The sequence below is a fragment of the Alexandromys fortis genome, unplaced genomic scaffold (genome assembly GCF_014885135.2).
Source record: "Alexandromys fortis isolate MF-2015 unplaced genomic scaffold, M_Fortis_MF-2015_v1.1 scaffold_239, whole genome shotgun sequence".
NCBI classification, from domain to species: domain Eukaryota; kingdom Metazoa; phylum Chordata; class Mammalia; order Rodentia; family Cricetidae; genus Alexandromys; species Alexandromys fortis.
The window spans coordinates 1,176,854-1,196,917 of record NW_026068120.1 but is presented as its reverse complement, the minus strand read 5'-3'; the positions used below and the strand labels follow the sequence as shown (position 1 = coordinate 1,196,917).

Below are 20,064 nucleotides of genomic sequence, written 5' to 3'. Positions count from 1 at the left end.
AGCCTGAGAGCTTGCCCTGGGCTCCATTCTCAGTGCTGAAGGAAACGTGGGCTGCAAGAAGGCCAGAGTGCAGGTATCCACTGCTACTTGAGATGTTACCTAATGTCTCCCTTTGGACTCCTGCTGTGTCTCCGCAGCTAAGGAGCTACTAGGAGAGAAGAACCCATTTTTAAGGGTGTAGCCCTGATGTAGCCAACCTTTAGTCAAACGTCACGTGTTCGCGAGCGCATGGCAGCACAAACTACATGAAGCCGACTGGGGAGGGGAGGGAAGGTGGAATGAGGGATGGATATGATAAAAGTACATGGCTTCAAGTAACCAATAGAAATGAAAAATACTTCACTGTTTTTCATCCATTCGGCAGACGTTTGATTATATTTACAAGACAGTGTCATTAGTTGAGGCAGGCTCTTCAAAACTGACCTATTCTTATTTTTTAGAAGTCATTGAAGTTTGCACTGTATGACCGTATTTTAATAAACCAAGTCTTCTAGTTCTCGTGTAATTCTGCTTCACTGCCTGTAAATGCTGTTTCCTGGCGCTTGTTCTAGTGGAGAATGACATTTTGCTTCAAAAATGTGAATGGGGGCAGGGGATATACCTCTGAAGTGAAATGTTTGCCACCTGCTAGGTTTGATCACCAGTACAAACAAGAACTAGAAGATAAAGATGTGGAAGAAGAGGAGGGGTGACTTCCTTCTCTGGTTCTGGAAGTTCAGCCACCTCTTACTTGTTCTTTTGATATCAAAATGACTGTAACTTGACAAGGATGGTCTGAAGTACACTAGTTCATCCAGGGGACATCTTCATCTCTACTGTGTACTGACAACCTCATGGCTCTATTGCTTACCTGGTCTTGGTCCTGTTCCATCAGCCTGCATACCTAGCTCACTCCCCTGACCCTTGAGCCAGCTCCTGGGCCACATTCTTCAGGGGCCTGTCCCAGTTTAGACTTTATCTTCTGGTGTTTGTACTCAGTGTTTATCTGTCTCACCTCCCTTCTTCCCCACCTGGACTGATCATGTGACAGTAGAGACTTTATATCCCATGCTGTGATGGTTTGAGTGAAAATGGCCCCATAGACTCACAGGCAGTGGCACTATTAGGAGGTGTGCCTGATGGAGTAGGTGTGGCTTTGTTGGAGGAAGTATGTCACTGGGGGTGGGATTCCAAGTCTTTGATGCTCAAGCAAGTCCCAGTGGCACAGTCTCTTCCTGCTTCTTTACAGGTACAGATGTAGAACTCTTAGTCTCTTCTCCAGCACCATCTCTACCTGCGTGCCACCATGCTTCCTGCCATGACACTAATGGACTAAGCTTTTAAACCTATAAACAAGCCCCAAATAAATGTTTTTCCTTTACAAGAGTTGCTGTGGTCATGGTGTCTCTTCAGAGCAGTAAAAACCCAAACTAAGGCAGAAGTTGGCACCAAGGACTGGGGTATTGTTGTGATAGACCTGACCGTGATTTTGTTTGGAGGAATGTGGACTTTGGGAGTTTGGATTAGAAAAGCAGTTGAAAGCTTTAAGTGGGGCTTAACGGGCCATCCCAGTAGGAGCCTGGAAGACAGTGGTGCTGGGGGTGATTTGAACTGTGGGGATCTGGATCAAGAGGTTTCAGAGGAGAATATTTGTATGTGGCCTAGAGAATGTTCTTGTGTTATTTTGGCTAAGGACATAGCTACATTTTCCCCTTGTCTGAATTGTCTGTCTGTGACTAAATTGAAGAGTTTTGGATTAATGACATTAGCAGAGGCGATTTCAAAGCAACCTAGTATTGACTTTATTACATGATTATTATGGCCACTGTTAATGCAGATCTATAAAGAAAAGGAACAAGTTGAGCAAAGAAGAATACATAATTACAGTACAAGGAGTAAGGGGCACAAGGAAGTGGAAAGGTGCTAAATCCTGTGCTCAGGGAAATAAAGCCATCAAAGAAAAGCCTGGTGTTAGTAGAATAAAGGGAGTGGCAACCTCAGTGCAACACCCTCCCCAGCTAAGCTCCCGGTCTGTGAGCAGAATTAAAGCAAAGTTTACTGCCAGGTGTTGGTGGTACACACCTGTAATCCTAGAACTAGAAGACAGAGGTGGTAGATCTCTTAGTCTGAGTCCAGCCTGGTTCAGAGATTAAGTTTCAGGACAGCCAAGCTTGGGCAGTGAAGGAAACCATGGAAAACAGAAAATTGGTAAAGATATATTTGAAAAGAGGGGGCCACATTCCAGCCCCAGCAAGCGGCAGAACTTGACAGGGGTGTCCCTGAATGGTGGCCCTAGAGAGGCCATTGTGTGAAGCTGCGAAGGTGAAGACTGGATTGACTTGGAGACCCCAAGATCTTGGCAATGCCAGAGCCTAGGACACCTGCTGAGGAGAGCTGCTATCAGGGTGTGGGGCCAGCCCAGGAGGAAGAAGTGCTCTGCAGTCAACAAAGCTGAAAGGAGCTGGAGATCTGAAGAGCACTTTGACATCAGACGTGGAGATAGAGTTCGGAATTTGCCCAGCTGCGTTTCAGTCTTGCTTTGGTCCAGCATTTCCTCACTATGCTCCCTTTTGGAATGGTAATGTATATCCTCTGCCATTATATGTTGGAAGTATGTAGTCTTGTTTTTTTATTTTGATTTGACTGGGGATTACAGTTAAAAGATTGCTGAAGCCGGGCGATGGTGACACACGCCTTTAATCCCAGCACTCGGGAGGCAGAGGCAGGCGGATCTCTGTGAGTTCGAGACCAGCCTGGGCTACAGAGCTAGTTCCAGGACAGGCTCCAAAGCCACAGAGAAACCCTGTCTCGAAAAAACAAAAATAAAATAAAATAAAAAATAAAAAAATAAAAGATTGCAGAGTCTCAGAAGAGACTTTGAATTTTAAGTTTTTGGACATTGTTGAGACTGTGATAGACTATGGGAACTTTTGGCGTTGGACTAAATGCATTTAGCATTGTGATATAGTTATATCCTATGGGGGCCAGGAGTGGAATGTGAAGTTTGGATGAAAATGGCCCCATAAGATCACAGGGAGCCGCACTCTTAGGAGGTGTGGCCTTGCTGGAGTAGGGGTGACTTTGTTGGAGGAAATGTTTCACTGAGGTCAAGGCTTTGAGGACTCATATGCTCAAAGCAGTCCAGTGTCTCATAGTCTCTTCTTGCTGCCTACGGATCCAGATATAGAACTCTTGGTTCCTTCATCAGCACCATGTCTGTAAGTGTTACAGCTTTGATGGAAAGGTGTTCTGGCAATGCAGAGCCAAGGAATATCACGGGTCACAGTAAGGGTAGCAGCTTACAGCCCTGCTCCTACGGGAATGTTTCCCCAGTGTAACTGCTCTGCTCCAGCAGGGGAGGGCTTCCCCAAAGATGTTATTACAGTTCAGCTCCAGTTCTGCTCAGTCCTGCTGAGTATAACGTCCCCACTCCGCTGCAGTGAAAGTGTTACAGCCTTGCTCTGCTCAGCTCCACCCGTTTCTGCTCCTGTGAAAGAAGGTCTCACCCACCCCTCATTCAGGAGATTTGTTGGGAGGGAAGAGTGGAGGAGGGTGACTGCCTCTGTCAGGATGGAGAAAGGCAGCAGCAGACTGAACAGGTACAGGGCTTATATAGGGCTTCCTAGGGGCGGGGTTTTCCAGGGAGATTTTCAGTGTGGGAGTTGCTCAGATTTCGGTCCTTTGTTGAACTCAGATTGGCTAGATCTCGTGAACAGGTATTGGTTGGTTTTCTGCTTATTTGGTCAGGGACAGATTTGGCTCTGGTTTCAGGGCCAAAATGTGTTCCTCTCACTGGCCCTTTTTAGCCTTTTGACTCTAATTTCAGAGCCAGGGCATATTTGTTTGACTGACTGTGATTCTATGGCCAAATTGTGTTTCTTTGGCACTGGTTTTAGGGCCAGAGTGTGTTTTTCTGGGTGCTGCACGTCTCTGACTCCACAGCTAGGGATTGGTGATCCTGTAATAGCAACTGATTGAAAGTCTGGTTAGAAATCCTTTGGATCTGTTGTTGAAGGAGTCTAGACAAGAAGTTTCTGAGGCAGGATGCAACTAGTGAGGTTAAGAAAAGGGGGAGAAGAGGGACTAAGAAGTATCATCCCGTTCCGTATTGGACTATGCACTGGCCAGAGGCATCACGCTGTCCCTCATGTTTTGAAGATCTGTCTGAAGTTGTTGGATCTTATCTTTTACTATACCTGATTGGTTAACAGAAGCAACGTTCTTCCCCAAGAAAGAGACAAAGACCACCTCTCTGCTATTAGTAAATTTAATCTTCTCTGATTTTTGTAGTACTATGGTACTACAGGTACTTCAGGTCTATCTGATCCTGAAGGGTGAGGATAGTCTGAGCTACCTATTGGAAATCCTGGATGAATTGTGAGGAAAGCCGGTGGTAAACGGGGAAGTAGTCAAGCCCGTTGCTCCAGTGGCTACACCTGCAGTTATGCCTGGAGCCGCCAGAAGGGGTAGAACCTGAGTTGCTTGCCATCTGTGCTGCTATAAACTCAGTGATGGGAACTGGCAAGGCTTCCTCACCAGGTACCACCCCTAATTAGGAGAAAGGAACACCAGGACGTAAGTCCTACACCTAGAAGGTAGGCAGTGGTACACTTGTGTGCCACAGAGAATCAAGGCATTGTGAATGCTTTGGCAGAAGTGCTGGGTTGTAGTACTAAGGGTTATGGTATTATTGCAGTCTGCAACACCAAAGAGAGAAGCGTGGGAGAGATGAGGTGTAGTAGTGATATTTGGCTCAGAGCAATTTACCAGTGACGAGTTAGGAGAATCTAATAAGACAATGGGAGGGGGCACAAATGGTGATTGTGAGTTTGACCTAGGAGGGACACACAACCCTCCTTTTTAATATTTATTTATTTATTATGTATACAATATTCTGTCTGTGTGTATGTCTGCAGACCAGAAGAGGGCACCAGACCTCATTACAGATGGTTGTGAGCCACCATATGGTTGCCGGGAATTGAACTCAAGACCTTTGGAAGAGCAGGCAGTGCTCTTAACCATTGAGCCATCTCTCCAGCCCCACAACCAGCATTCTTATAAGCAGTCAGGCAAGACACTATTCAACAGCTGAAATGCAGAGGTTAAGATTTGAAACAAGAGATGGTGTGAGAGGGAGGTAGAATCGGTATCATCAAGAAGGGATATTAGGGATGGAAGGACTTTGAGAAGCTTTGGACCACTGCTTCTCCTGTGTTGATACCTGGGGGCTTAAAGAGTGGGATGTGTGCCCTCTGTATTGGGACCATGCCTGATGGCGGCTATAATACGTGCTATAGTAGAGTTTACCAATGGGGTGCCGTGGGTCTTTAATTAGAATGTTAAAAAATTCCCCACTCTGCATAAAAGATAAACAGAGTGCCTTCCTGCATATGCACTATGTCTCTTACAGGACCAATAAGGGCAGCCTCCACAAGTTTCTGCCCGGTGTTGACAGTAATTTCTAGTTTGATCACAGAGAAAGCAGGCATGGGGCAGGTGTTTCAGAAGTGGATTTGGGTCTTATAGGGATAGGTATGTTTGCAAATGACGAGTGAGCAGTGTCCAGACCCCAGCATGTGAGTGGTCTGAGTGCCCTGCTGAGTTAGGCTTCCTGAACCTCAGATCTCCATGTAGAATTCACTCTTGATGGGTGTGGGCAAGAAGAAGTAAGAGAAAAAGTGGACATGACCCAGTAGGGTCGGCCTAGGTCTTGGCATTCTTCTGAGACCGGGCCTGGGTATCTTCTGAAACTTAGGAGAACAAGGTCCTGTTGGGGTTGAGATGTAAGAAGGGGGATTATCTTGAGCCGATGGTATAAAGGTTTGAGACGAGAGAGATTAATCCAGCGAGGGAAACCCTTGATCTTAGTGCAGTTGGGGTGGTAAAGATGACCCTGAAAGGGCCTGTCCATTCTGGAGAAAGAAGAGGGGGATTGTGACCTGGAGGAGAGAGGCGAACTAAGTCCCCGATGTTAACTGAAGAGAGAAGGGAGGAGCTGAGGCAGTGATGGTGGGTGGAGTTCCAAAGAAGTGAGCTAAGACAGTGTGACAAGGGGATGAGAAGGTGATCAGGGAGAGGTGATGCTGAGACAGGAGACCAGGAGGCATAATCAGTCATCCATATATGAACTCAAAAGAAGAGACGAGGAGGGGCTTCTTTGAGTTTTATCTAATCTGAATGAAGTTCTTGGGAGAGTTTGATAAGGATATTTTTGAGAGAACGGTCAGTTCGTTCACCTTTGCCTGCAGACTGGGAATATGGAATCACCATGGGATGTTGAGGGCTTTGGCTACAGTTTGCGAGATCTGAGAGGTTGGAACTCTGACACAGGGGACGATCTCCCTAAAAAGGAGATTGGAAACTGTCGGTGATCTTCTATCAGTGGTGGGAAAAGCTTCTACCCACCCTGAGAATGTGTCCACCATGACTGACAGGTATCTGAAATGTCTGAACTGTGGGTATGTGGGTGAAGTCAAGCCGCCAGTCTCATCCAGGGAGAGAGCCCCTGGCTCAGTGAGTGGGGGAAGAGAGACTCCAATGCCCGGAAGTAGGATTAGAAGTTTGACAAATTTTGCAAGAAGCGGTGATAGTCTTTAGATAGGATAGATCCTCAGCGGTGGTCTGTAAATAGGTTTTGATAACGCGAGACAAAGTCTGGCTCTCAGGGTGAAGGATCTGGTGCAGACAGCATAGAATGTGCTGACTATCTGGGTGCTGGAGACTGGACCTTAGTTCTTCGTGTTTGCACAGTGAGCCGTCTCCCCAGCCCTGTGACTGCATATGTTCTTAGTCACAGTCAGCAAGGAAACAGGAAAATCACAAAGGAAGGAACTAACAAACTAGTAAGAAGTAGAGCTAAGACAGGCGATTCCAGAGGCGAGGAGGTGGGTGAGTGGTGACTCCAGCCTTTCTTCTCCTAGGTGCTGTGGTTGATGTAGATGAGAACACTGCTTTTCTGTGGCCTGTGTGTGACCAGTGTGGCAATGGGAGATTGGAACAGAAGCCAGAAGATGGGTAAGGCTGCCTGAAACCCCTGGGGCCCAAAGAACACTGCAGTAGCCCATCCCCAGGGTCCTGCGACCTTCTTTCCTACACATGGGTTCCCCATGCACAGAAAGGAACCTACTCTGCTGGACTTCAGGATAGAGACTGTGGTGTCTTTTTGCGGGTTTTCCACTGTATTTGCAGCTCTTCCTGTCCTTAAAAGTGTAGAACTGAGCTTTGTGCTTAGCTCCTTCATTATTAGGAGAGGAAAGAAGTACAAGTGTGAACAGGTAAGACAGGCTGCATGGCATGTCCTAGGAGTCCTGCAGACTTCCCCGGGGACACAGCAGCTGCACGGCATGTCCTAGGAGTCCTGCAGACTTTCCCGGGGACACAGCAGCTGCATGGCATGTCCTAGGAGTCCTGCAGACTTTCCCGGGGACACAGCAGCTGCACGGCATGTCCCCTAGAAGTCCTGCAGACTTTCTCGGGGATACAGCAGCTACACGGCATGTCCTAGGAGTCCTGCAGACTTTCCTGGGGACACAGCAGCTGCATGGCATGTTTGCAGACTTTTCCCAGAGGACTGTGAGCATCGTCTGTCAATAGACATCTCTCTTCTGCCCATTTTTATTACCCTTCTGGGCTGGGGTCAAGGCTAACTATTTTTCTTGGCTATGGTTTCTGTGCTATGATTATACCATGACCAAAAACAGGCTGAAAAGGAAAGGGTTTGTTTGGCTTACATATTGTAGTCCATCACTGAAGGAATTCAGGACAGGAATTCAAACAGGGCAGGAACCTCGAGTGCAGGGAACTGATGCTTATGGGCTTGCTCCCCATGGCTTGCTCAGCCTGCTTTCTTATAGAACCCAGGACCATCAGCTCAGGGGTGGCACAACGAGCAATGAACTGGGCCCTCCCCATCAATCACCAATTGAGAAAATGCCCTTCTGCCTGCAGCCCAGTCTTGGAAGGCATTTTCTCAACTGAGGCTCCTTCCTCTCAGAAAACTGGTCTGTGCTGTGCTGTCCTACAGCTAGCCAGCACACCTGTCAGTACTGTTTTTGTCTCTGCCTCCCGGTGGACTGTGTCACATCACAAAGAGTGTCCTCATCACTTGTCTGTTTCCTAGAAGCCAAGAGTGGGACTGAGAGTCGCTCAGCAATTGAGAGCGTGGGCTGCCCTCCAGAGGACCAGGCTGCGTTCCCAGCAGCTCACAGCCGTCTGTGACTAGTTCCAGGGGCTCTAATGTTCTTTTCTGGCTCTTCAGGTGCCAGGAGTGTACGTGGTGGACAGAATACATTCAGGCCAAGCATCCATATACATAAAATAATTTTAAAAGAGACAAAGAGCATACATCTTATTGATGCCTCCTTGGTTGTTGGCCTTGTGTGTACACAAGACACTTCTGCCTTATTTCAAAGAAGCAAGGCAGCGTGGGTTCATGTGAAATCAGTGTGGGAGTGAAGAGGCCAGGGTTGATGAGCAAGTTTGCCCTGCTGGAGGGGTGAGCCCTTCACTTTCTGGAAGGCTGCGTTCCCCCCATATTCCTCATGAATAAAGGCCTCGTTGTGTACCCAAGGGTCCCCTTAGCAGCTCCCAACTGTTAATCCATCAGAATAGTCCAGTCCTTGACTGCTTTTGTCTGGTTCCAGTAATTTAATTCTGACTGTAGAATTAGTGGGTCACTAAACACCTATCTTTAGAGGAATCTCTTTGCTGTAAGACTCTTCTGATGTGTCCCCCCCCCCTCCTTGTTACTTGTACTCCCATGTCCCCTCACACGCTAGAGGCCTCTTCTGTGGGGACTGTTCTCGACTGGTTGTGTCGCCGCTTCAAAAGAGGAGCCTGCACGTCTTTCTGGACTGTCCCACAAGACCCAAGAGTACTGTAAAGGTCAAGGTAGGAAAAGGGACCTAGAGCTCATGCTTGATTTCGTGTGTCTACTTGAGACTGGAACAGGGTACATGTGTGTTCTTTTCTTTGCCTTGTGGCAAACTCTATGTGCCAAGAAGGAGATGTGGTAAGAGCTGCCTTCAGTTCGTGGGAAGGAGAAGTGGGGTCACCTACCACAGTTTCTCTATGTAGTGTTTGTTTGCAGACAGCTTAGATTCAGTGTTATCCTCAGACAGGAGCACCTTGGGTGAGTGCTTGCCCCCTGCTGGGGTGTCACTGAGCCCTTCTTCCCTGTCACTGCAGCTGTTGGAGAGAAGTATTTCTTCACTGCTGATGTCTGCTGCCTCCACGGATGGGGTAAGTATGGGCGGGGTAGGGGTGCAGCGTGAGTGTGCCCTGTGCTCTTGGACCTGTGTACAACTGCCCCTGGGAAGACCCCTTTGCTCTGTGTGTTCATCAACAACAAATCCTACCACAAGAACACAAGTTGCTTGTATTAAGACATCCATCTTGCCACCGCCATGCAGTGTAGAATCGCAGGGTCAGAGCCTTCCTTGCTTGGAGATGGGATCCTTTTCAGATCAACCTTCAAACAGAGCCTGGAAATCTTCCTCCGTGGCTTCTGCTAGAGACATACAGGCTGGGGACTAGAGCTTCTTCACGACTTCCCAGTCACAAGCAGAATGCCGAGGAAAGGCTCTTTTAAATTAGTGTGTGTGGGGGGGGGGGGAGATAGAGAGAGGGTGAGTCAGTCTGTGAGAGGACAACTTGTAGGAATCAGGCACCTCCTCCTGCCCTGTGGTTCCCAGGGTTGATTGAACTCAGGTCATTAGACCTAATGGCAGCACCTTTGCCTACTGAGCCATCTGGCTGGCCCTGAGAACTTTGTAGTTTATACTGTGGGATATTCTGGACTCAGAATAACTGAAAACATTGTTACTATTTCTCAGACCGTTTGGGGTTGCCTGCCTTGAGAATTACTATATAATGAGACAGTAAACTGCAGCACGTGCCTCCAAGAAGAGAATTACTTTGTGAAATTGGTCCACACAGTGGAACTTCTGTTCTTCGAAATGCCATTTACCACGCAGAAGCGTTAAGGACTCTGTAGGGGACTGAGGATGTAGCTCAGGTGGTGGCGTGCTTGGCTGGCACGCACAGGGTTTGAGTGTGGTAGCACACAGCTGCAAGGTCAGAAGTTCAAGATCAGCCTTAGCTACATAGCAAGTCTGAAGCTAGCCTGTGTCTGCACTGTAAGGAACTCATAGAATTGATAACCCAGAAAAGGGTGTCAGGGACCTGCTACCTGTGATGACATCAGTCTTATTAATATGACCAGAGCAACCTTGGCTTCCAAACAGGAGTGCTTTCTTACTGGTCCCCATGGCCCAATTCCAGCTTGAATGTGTGGAGTGTTGACCCTCCTATCAAGTTTCTCCTTAGCCTCTCCTGCCTGCCCCAGCCCCAGCCGAGACACAGAGCCTTCACTAACCCTCCTTCATCTCAGCGAACACTGTCAGGGTTTAAATGAAATCAGAAGACGCATAAATAGACTCTGAGGATTGTTGGTCTGAGCTGTGGTTCTCAGCGCTGACTTCACAAGGTGCCAGTTTCTGTTCCCCTGGTATAAAACCGCCAGCCATACAGCTCTTTGGTGGCCTTGTACTCTGCCCTGGAACCTTCATCTGAGCTGCTGCTTTGGCAGTGAGTTAGAGCACACAGCTGACTTTCTCATACTGTGGAAGTCAGCAGTCACCATGGCCTAAGAATTTCAAGGCCATTGCTCACACACGGCCCTCACTGTTGCCCATCTCCGTGAGGGACACACCACAAGGATCCCACCATGGTAGCTTTTCCCTCTGCAGAAGGAACAGCTGGTGGTTGGTAGTTAGCCAAGACAGGAAGCATGAGACAGAGACTTGAAGAACTTAGACTGCTTCACAGGGGACAGAAAGCAGTGTCTATTGCTGAAATGTGTCTCCTGCCGTTTGGTCTTTATGGGAGGAAGATGAAACAGTGGTTGATGCTGGACCAGAACACGGAGACTGACGTTAGAGGTTTCCAGTGGGTGTAGGTGCTCAGGTAGGTGCTTGGGAAGGTGGGTCATAGTTTGCTGAGTATGTCCTGTGGAGAAAGGCGGGGGACAGCGTGGAAAGTCCTGCTTCAGGGTGAATAACAAACCCTCAGCCGTCAATAGCTACATTCTGTCCATGGTGCATCAGACTGATGCCTGCCCTCTGACTCGGTGGCCACCATGAACCCTGATGTCCCAAAAAGACAGTGTCTGGTACCTTCTGTAAGATAATGCCTCTTAGGAAACCCTTCCTTTCTTCGGTTTCCTGCTGGCTGAGGTGTATCGTTTCTCCAGCACTTAACTTCTCAATCAGAATGCTCTGGTAGCTGAAAACGTCCTTGTAAGGCTTGCAAAGGTATGTGGGCATGTGTGTGGAAGTGCAGGGGTGCATGTGCTTGTGTATGAGTCTGCTGGGACACTGCCTCTGTGTGTGTGCGTGTACACGCGTGTGTGTATGCATGTGTGCATGTGTGTGTGGGTGTAGCTGTGCATGCACTTGTGTACAAGGAGTCTACTTGGACACTGACTGTACATGCATATATTCTCCCCTATGGCTGCACACTTGTACATACATGTGCACAGATGTTAAATGAAATGACATGGAGGTCATAGAACTTGCTGTCACCTTTGTAGGTGCTCTAGATTCAGAGTCCACATCAATGGGCAAAGGACAAGCCATGCCATGAGTACATTCTAGCAAGCTCTCTACACCACCCCCTCCTCTGGTCTCTGTTCAACTTACCTCTGATCTGGAGTGGAGCATGACAGATGATGGCAGACACAGCTGCAAGTCACCCACTCTAGACTCTGGGGGTTTCTGGGTGAGGATGCACATTTACAGAATCCCAGAGAATCCAGTTAGGGATCTCCATAAAAACCATACTCCCGTCCCTGAACCAAATGCACTGTTTCTGGTTACGATACAGGAATGCAAAATGGTCTGGGTTCGCTGAGGTCACACTGTGAGTGTGGAAGCAACAAGACTAACATTGTTGCTGTGTCTCACTAGTGACGTGACAGACGTGGGGTTGAAATCTGCTCCCTCGACTTTTAGAAAAGGCGCAAGTGTATTACATCTTTAAAAAAAATAGAGACCCAGGGAATTGACTGTAGCTCAGGAGAATAGTAGTTGCCCGGCATGCAGAAAAACTTGGGTTCAATCCAAGCACTGTCAGATTTTCTCAAAAAGACACGAAATTAAATGAGTAAATACTAAAAATCAGATGGACACATTTACATATATATATATATATACATATATATACACACACACACATTCATATGGACAGTGCATGAATTTGCTGATTGAATGATTTAAATTCACCATGTTCATTTTTCAAAAATATATATGATTTATTATGTCTGTAGGTGATGGAGATGAACCTAACATTTTACATAGAAATAATTTTTTACTAACCTTTATGAAATCCAAATTCCATATTTATGAGCTGGGCATGGTGTTTTACACCTGTAACTCCAGCACTTGAGAAGTAAGGCAAGAGAATCAGGAATTTAAGGGCATCCTCAGCCACATAGCAAGTTTGAGGTCAGCCTGAGCTACATGGCATGAGACCTTGCCTCAAAAGAAAACAAAAAATTCATACTTTTACTGGAGGAATACATGGGAATGCCTGGGTCAGTTTCTCACACTTAAACAAGCATTGGGGAAGGAAAGCAGTGAGAGACACTGGAGGAACCCGTAGTTGTCCCTCTGGCATCCTCCGGCCTGCCACCTGTTGGTGACTGCTCCTGTGCTGGTGCTCTGTCCAGACCTCACCTTGGAGCAGGCCCTGGCTGCCTGCAGGGGAGACCCGCCTCCCGGGGAGCCTCTGGCCTTCCTCTTCTCCCGCAGGTCTCATTTTTCCTGTCAGGCTTTTGAACCACACTGTAGACCTTGCTTATTTTGTACTAAGGAATCCAAAACTTGTCAAAGTAATAAGTAAGCTACTGATCCTCTACAAACAAAATATCCAGCCCTCTGCACACAGACAGTCCATTCTGGGCTGCATTGGGAAGCTTCATCTCTGTTCCATCAGCTGGTACCCTCAAGGCAGGGCTGCAGTCACAGAAGCCTCCCCAGTGACGGCTCTTCTCCAGCTTCCTCATAGGGCCTGACTGGGCTGGCTACCCTTCCTAACTGAGCTTAGGACATCACTGTGGCCAGCCCAGACTTGGCCAAAATCTGTCTTGGCCACATTTTCTGTCCATCTCCTTGACCCAAAGGTCTTGACCATAGATGGCCTGAATTCATTTGTACAAAACTAAATCCTAGCCGGGCGGTGGTGGCTCACACCTTTAATCCCAGCACTCAGGAAGCAGAGGCAGGTGGATCTCGAGTTTGAGGCCAGCCTGTTCTACAAAAGCTAGTTCCAGGACAGGCTCCAAAGCCACAGAGAAACCCTGTCTTGGAAAAAAAAAAAAAAAAGAAAAGAAAAACTGCTGAAGGGCTGTCCCCTGCCTTGTGCAGAGGACAAGCAGGTCAGGGTGCTATCACAGGGCAGTATCAGTCCCATCTCCAAGTGTGAGTTTTATTTTCAGTCCCACCCTCACCAAAAATGCTCTGAAGTTGGATCTGTAAAAGCCCAGACGAGGCACAGCCACACCAGAGACAGAAGCCCTGTGGCCCAGGACCTGTGTTTATGTCTGAAGATGAAATTTTCTCAAGATTAACTTTGTGAATAAAAACTCAAAGTCACATTACCACTGCACAGAAAGAAATGGTTAGCCCCATGAAACTCAAGAAGAAATGGAATCCAATTGAAGAGGGAAGTTTGGGGCAAGCACCAGGAAATCCTCTGACCAGAAGTGTTGCTAGATTGGGGAAGTGTCCCCAAAGGAAGTGGGAGACTTGCAAGCCAAAAGCCCAGCCCCCATGGAAGGACAGCACTTCCTGTGCTTATTGTCTTCCAAATCCTGTCCTGGGCCCCTTTATCCTGGCAGCCCAAACAGCCAAACTCAACATCAGAATAAAGCAGTAAAGTAGCTTGTTTGTTTGCTATAATAAAGGGGGCCTTTATAGTAACCCTCACCCAAGCACCCCAGAAAACTGCCATTGGAAGGAAGGGCCTTTGCCCTGGCTGTGGCACTGTTGGGAACAGAATGTTCAGGAGTCCAGGACTGTTTGCTTTAACCAGCTTGCTTTTATCACTGCAGAGTTATGAAGTGAAGAATGTCCTTGGGAAGGAGATGGGACCTTTACTCTGCTTTGTCCAGTCCGTCACCCCACAGCAGACCGGCTGCATCACACTGGAGGAGATTGAGCTTCTGGATGCGGGAGGAGCCAACCACCCTCCTTCCTGACATCTGGGAACTTTGCACGGAGGGTGGGGGCTTGATTTGGGGAGCTATGTTAAAGCCACAGAGTACATCTATGGTTTTTAAGTTTAGTAGGTTTCTTTTTTTCCTTGTAAATAGATTAATAGGATGATTTTGTAAATTAAAAATCAAAAAACATTTATTATTTTTTTAATTACCTTCCTCTAAGTTTGAGAACATGTTTCTAAAGCTTGAGTATCTCTGTGGTCTTCATTTTGCATTACTTAGGCAATATTACTGATTGGTTAGGACAAAGCTTTCAAGTATTTAAGACTTTACCCATGTGTGTACATTTTTTTCTTATTTTTTTATTTCTTATTTTTTTATTTAATGTTAAAGCTTCAAGCAGTATCTCCTATTGAGACGTTGCTGTTCTGCTGTAATAAACAAATGTCCAACCCAAACACTCTGTGGTTCTAGTGATCTTGAGACTGCCAGGAATGGCACTGTCACCCATACCTTATAGCTGAGCTGCGTTAAACAAGTTTCTGTAGCTCACTCCAGCACACACCTGCCAGGGGGCAAAGTTCACACTCACAGTGACCCACCGTCCTGTGCTTTGGGCTGGATCTGAATTACTAACGAAGCTACATATTTGAATCCTGAACTTATTTTTTTTTTCTTCTTCACAGTAACATAATAACAAGGCCGTGTTCCTAAGACGTGGTTTTCTTAGGAGAAAGGCACAAAGCTTTTTTTTTTTTTTTTTTTTTTTTTTGGATTAAGCCCTCAAACATTGCAATTAAAGGCGTCTGGGGCTGTCCCTTTTATATCCTACAATCTGACTTTTTTCCTGCTGCACACTTTGAAAACTACACCACGTCCCTAGGATTGAGGAAAGTGAAAGCAAAGCCCGAAGGCTAAGAGGACTCCGGTTTCTGGCTCTCTGGGGCTTTCTTCCACCCTCTCACAGCTCTTCTCTGGCCAGCCCCAACCCAGGTCTGCACACTCGGGGATCGCACCTTAAAACCTAACATGGAGTTGCCCTGCTTTCCCATGTCCCTTCCGCTGGCAATACCGAGCATGAGGTCAACTCTGCCAGGCTTCCAAAGCAAGCAAACTCATGTCTCAAGTCTCCTTACCCCGTGTGGGCACCACACCTGGTCCTGTGGCTCCCAGGTGCCTGCTTTTCCCTGGTGAGGTCCCAGTACATTGTGGGCGGGAGAGACTGAATCTAGGATGCAGCGATTTAAATGCTTCTTTATTCTTACAAATATTGTAAAAATGAATATAAAAAGCATGCGCAGTCTCTTCCTCTTATCTACAAAAGTCTGTCGGAAAGTCTTCTCTTTCTATAAATGTACCTTAGCTGCGATGGTAATAAGACGTAGAAAACGCTACCATTATAAAAATAATTTAAGGGGGAAAGACTCATAGCTTCTCTCGCAGTCCAGTGTCCAAGCTGCAGCTTCCGGTCGCTCGCAACGAAACTGCAGCGGCTCTGGCGGCGTGTGCTCCTGGCCGTCGGGGGCTGAGGTATCGGTCATTTGGAGTCTCTGAGCCTGGGCCGCGCGTTACCGGCAGTCGGCTCCGGTGGGCGGCAGGAAAGGCGGGCTGGGCAGCTGCTTGAAGAACTGCCGGAGACCGGCCAGGTCCCGCGTGAGCTGCTCCACGCGCTGGTGCAGCTTCTCGTTCTCCGCCGACAGCTCCACCAGCTTCTGCTGCATCTCCTGGTTGCGGCGCTTGGCCTTGTCGCGGCTCTTGCGCACAGCGATGTTGTTGCGCTCGCGCCGCTGCCGGTACTCGGGACTGCCGCGGTCCGGACCCCTCTTGCCCGCGCCCTTCTCTCGGACCGGGCCCGGCGCGAGACTCGGCCCCGGGCTGCCCCGAGGGGGCTCGGGCGACGTGGGCGGTGTGGGCTGCGCCGGGGCCGGCAAGCTCACCACGGTCTGCGCGCACACGGCCACTTGCGCGGGCAGCAGGGAGCCCGGCGCGTCGCTGTCGCCCCAGTCGGGTTCGCGCTTGAGCGGGCCCCGGGCGGCTGCACCCGCGCCTGGGGGTCGCGCGGGGCCGCCGGGCAGCAGCTCCAGGCCGCCCGCGCCGGCCGCTTTGTGGTTGCTATTGAAGAGGTCGGCGAAGAGCTCGTCGTGGCACAGTTCCAGGGTGGGCACGGCGGCCATGGAGTCGATGTAGGCGCTGAAGTCGATGGCGCTCTCGTCGTCGTACATGGCAGGGGCCGTGGAGCCCGGCTCCCCCAGCTCCCCGGGCTCGGGCCCGCGGTCCGGTTTGCCCACTCTGCCCGGTTCGTAGAAGGCCGCGGGCTCCGTGGGCCAGGCTGCGCCGCGCGCGGGACTGTCCAGGCTGAAAAGCGCGGCGCTCATGGCGGCGTCGGCCCGGCCTGGCGTCCGAGTTGGGCTGTCACCTCGCCGGACAGGGCGGCCGCCTTTTCTAGCCCCAGCTGACGCGCACGCCCCGCCCCGGCCCCGCGGGTCGGGGACCCAAGAGGGGAGGGACCGCCCGCGCTGCTGGGAACGGCCCGCCCTCTGCCCGCACTCCCGGCCCTCCCTCCTTCCTGTTTGTGCGGTTTGGAGCCTACTTAGTGCTCTGAGCCTGGAGCGAAATGAAAATCAGGACTGAGGCCCCCGACGCGCAAGAAGCGTGCCGCCTTCGGTCCCCGCAGACGGCAGCCCGAGTCCGCGGGTGCGATCCTGGGCGCCTCCGCCGCGGGGCCAGGAACCAACCTGGGGTCGGGGAGTCGGGGTCAGGAGTCGGGGTCCCCGGCTCAGCCCCCCGGCCGTCCCGAGCCAGCGCAGCCAACGGGCGTCTCCGGAACTTCGAACCCGCTCCAGCCGCACTTCTCGGGGCCGCTGAGACTCAGCCACCCAGCCTGAAGATGGACGGACGGATGGACGGGACCTCCCCGCTGTCCTCAGAGCCACAGCAGAGTGGCGGCCACCCTGAACACGGGGCACCTGACAGCGCTCTTGTGCGCGCCGGCTTTCTTCCAGGTCTTTGAGGCTCTGCCACCTGCTGGTAGCAAAGTAGCTCGCTGTTTCTTTTCCTTGCTAATTGTTCCCCAAAGAGTTGTTAGTCTAAAGGAACTGTGGCTTTGCTGACAGAAAGGTAATACCTATAAAGAGATGTTCTTAAAACCGCATAAAAAGGTGTGTTGCAAAATTCATGAAAAGGTGGACATTGCAATGCCAGCTACTCGGAACGGAGGCTGTAGGGGGAGTTGAGAGTTCATGTGCTTGAGTTCCCATCTCAAACATAAGTCAAGAAATTCAAATTCAGGTGTGTCCTTCGTGCCCCTCTGCTTAGCTTATCTTTCCCAGGCACCGGGTATTTTGACCAACATCAGCTGGTCCACCATCACATCCCCAGGAAAATCTTAATGATGGCCTGTGGAATATTTAATGGGTTTTCTGGAAAGGGGTAAACGCAGTTGAGAAGTTTAAAACGGTCTTGATGGGGAGAGGCAGGGAGGGGAGCAGAGAAAAAAATACAGAGATCAATAAAAATCAATTTTAAAAAACGGTCTTGATGTTGATGTTAGAACTAATTACCTGTTCAGGTTAAAGCCAGCGTGGATGTGAGCTCGTGCACATGCAGAGACAGAGCTATAACAACTTCTTGGTTCTTAGCCCTGGAAGCCGTAGAAGCACGACAAAGGCCCTCTCTAATCAATTAGGAACACTCCGTCCCTCATAGAGGCCTCCTTCCGAGGCTGTTTTCAGTGAGACACCTTCTGTTTCTGGTACTTGGGTCCACACTTGGGAATAACTGAATTGTGTTGACAAGACGGTGGGAGCTGATTAGAAGGACTTAGCTTAGAAGGCCACCGGCACCTTTGGGCTACACCTGAACGCTATGACTTCTGTCTTCAGAAACCTGCTGGCCAGTGCTTGGATGTGAAGCCCGCCTCCCACCCCACCGTCCTTCTAGAAAGAAAGGAGACAAAACAACCAAGCATGAATGTTTTGTGACATTTGAGAGCCATCAAAGGCCCCTTAAAAATAACAATGCAAGTGCTGTGACAGGTGTTTGAGATCCCTTCAAGACTGTCCGCTAGCTCTCAAGGGTGCGTTATTGCTGTGACAAATCCATCTTCCTGGTCCTCATTTAAACTGCTCTCAGCACACCTGTCAAGAAAGCCTTCTGGCTAGGATCCGTGATTTTGCCCATGTTCCCCACACCGCTCACACATGGACCACAGTGGAGAGGCTCCAATGAAGTCCACTTCAGGAGACTAGCAATGCGGAGAGGTTCTAGAGTCGTGGAGCACTGTCAGAGCGGGGTCAGTCTGGTCACCCGGAATGGCCAGGTCTCCCCGAGACCCTGTCTGTGCATTTCACACATGCGAGAACAGCTCTGCGTGGAATACCCAAACGTGAGGCATTTCTAACAGTCCTGGGTAAAACTAGAGAGGAAATCGAGTCTGAAGAAAAGTAAAACTTAGTTGATATCAGTGCCCTCACAAATCAGATTAAAAATATTTCCATTTACTGTGTGTGTGTTTTGGGAGAGGAGAGGAGAAGAAGGAAGGAAGGAAGGAAGGAAGGAAGGAAGGAAGGAAGGAAGGAAGGAAGGAAGGAAGGAAGGAAGGAAGGAGACACATTGCAGCATGCATTTGGAAGTCAGAGAACAACAGTCAAGGGTCAGTTCTCTCTTCCCACCATGAGGGTTCCAGAAATGGAACTCAAGTTGCCAGGCTTGGGGGCAAGTGCCTTTACCCAAGGAAGCCATCTTGCCAGCCCCAAATTAGATGCTTTTTTAATAAGCCTTTTTCCCTAGAGCTAATTTTAACTATATTTTTCTATGTGTTGTGTCATAATTGTCTGGTTTATAAATATTATTTCCAAAAATGTGTTCTTTTCTAAATAAATCGTGAAGTTTGGAAAAAGGAAAGTCAGAGTACCAAATAAAAGCCATGGGATTAGGGTTGCTCGTTTCTCATGCTTAGTAAGCCTGGGCTTTGTTTAAATCCACCCTAAGGACAGATGTGGTGCACACACCTGTAATCCAACATTCAGGAAACACAGGCAGGAGGATTGTAGATTTGAAACCAGCTTGAACTACATAATGAGGTCAAAATTGTGATATGTGGTGATTTGAATAAAATTGGGTCACATGTTTGAATACTTGGTCCCCACTTGGTAGAACTGTCTGAGGAGGATTAGGAGATGTGGCCTTGTTGGAGGAGGTGTGTCACTGTCTTTGAGGTTCAGAAGGCTCCAGTCACTCCCAGCATCCTCTCTCTGTCTCCTACTTGCAGTCTGAGGTGCCAGCTCTTAGCTGTTCCTGATGCCATGCCTTTGCTCAGTCATCATGGACTTTAGCGCTCCAAAAAGGTACGACCAATTAAAGCTATTTCTTTTGTAATTGCTTTGTTTTGGTCAGACTCCCACCAGGGAAGCAGGTAGGCTGGCTGCACCCCTCCTCCTGCTCCTTCAAATCCAGTCCCCAGTCAGCACCAGCTCTATAGCAGAACACCTGCTGTGGTCTCCCTTTCTTCTCTGACCCCATCCCCAGTGGATCAGAAAGACCTCCAACCTTTTCCCCCAACATGTCCTATTATCCCAGCTCCCAACACCAGCGGGCATCCGCTGTGGACACTCCCGCTGAGCAGAACAGGGAACCAAGCAAGCTAATGGCAGACCTTCACCACTCAGTTCTCTCCTCCACACCCAGTGCCCCAGCCTCAGAATACCTGCTACAGCCTTCTTCCGCTGCCCACACAGCCCTCCTCCTCCTCAAACCTCCCAGCCCCATCTCCAGCAGGCTCTTCAAGCTAACCCACACACTTCTGCCAGGGAAGCGGGGCTGCCGACTGTAGATCCATCTCTCCTCTGCTCCTCCAGATCCAATCCCCC

At 49.1% G+C, this 20,064-nt stretch overlaps 2 protein-coding genes across 22 annotated transcripts in view; one reads left to right on the top strand and one right to left on the bottom strand.

Moving 5' to 3' along the window:
* Spidr (scaffold protein involved in DNA repair) overlaps window positions 1-14,446 on the top strand; it is a 204,902-nt gene extending 190,456 nt beyond the window's left edge. For 9 of the 21 annotated variants that reach the window (XM_050125109.1, XM_050125103.1, XM_050125110.1 and 6 more), the window contains 4 exons: window positions 6,900-6,993; window positions 8,757-8,868; window positions 9,166-9,219; window positions 14,090-14,446. In XM_050125109.1, the coding sequence (XP_049981066.1) occupies window positions 6,900-6,993; window positions 8,757-8,868; window positions 9,166-9,219; window positions 14,090-14,236 (407 nt within the window). In that variant the 3' untranslated portion in view covers window positions 14,237-14,446. Of the gene's footprint in view, window positions 1-1,228; window positions 8,893-9,165; window positions 9,220-9,812; window positions 10,945-14,089 lie in introns of those variants that run through there. The other 12 variants (XR_007589151.1, XR_007589149.1, XR_007589152.1 and 9 more) reach the window with 10 other exon arrangements.
* A 989-nt stretch (window positions 14,447-15,435) lies between these two features.
* Cebpd (CCAAT enhancer binding protein delta) lies at window positions 15,436-16,638 on the bottom strand. Its single transcript, XM_050125131.1, has one exon. It carries the CDS (start codon window positions 16,570-16,572, stop codon window positions 15,766-15,768), a length of 807 nt encoding a protein of 268 aa, XP_049981088.1. The 5' UTR covers window positions 16,573-16,638; the 3' UTR covers window positions 15,436-15,765.
* Window positions 16,639-20,064: the final 3,426 nt, after the last annotated feature.

Bases quoted from the DNA above. Each gene is read 5' to 3' on its own strand.
- Cebpd (XM_050125131.1), bottom strand. From the start codon at position 16,572: ATGAGCGCCGCGCTTTTCAGCCTGGACAGTCCCGCGCGCGGCGCAGCC.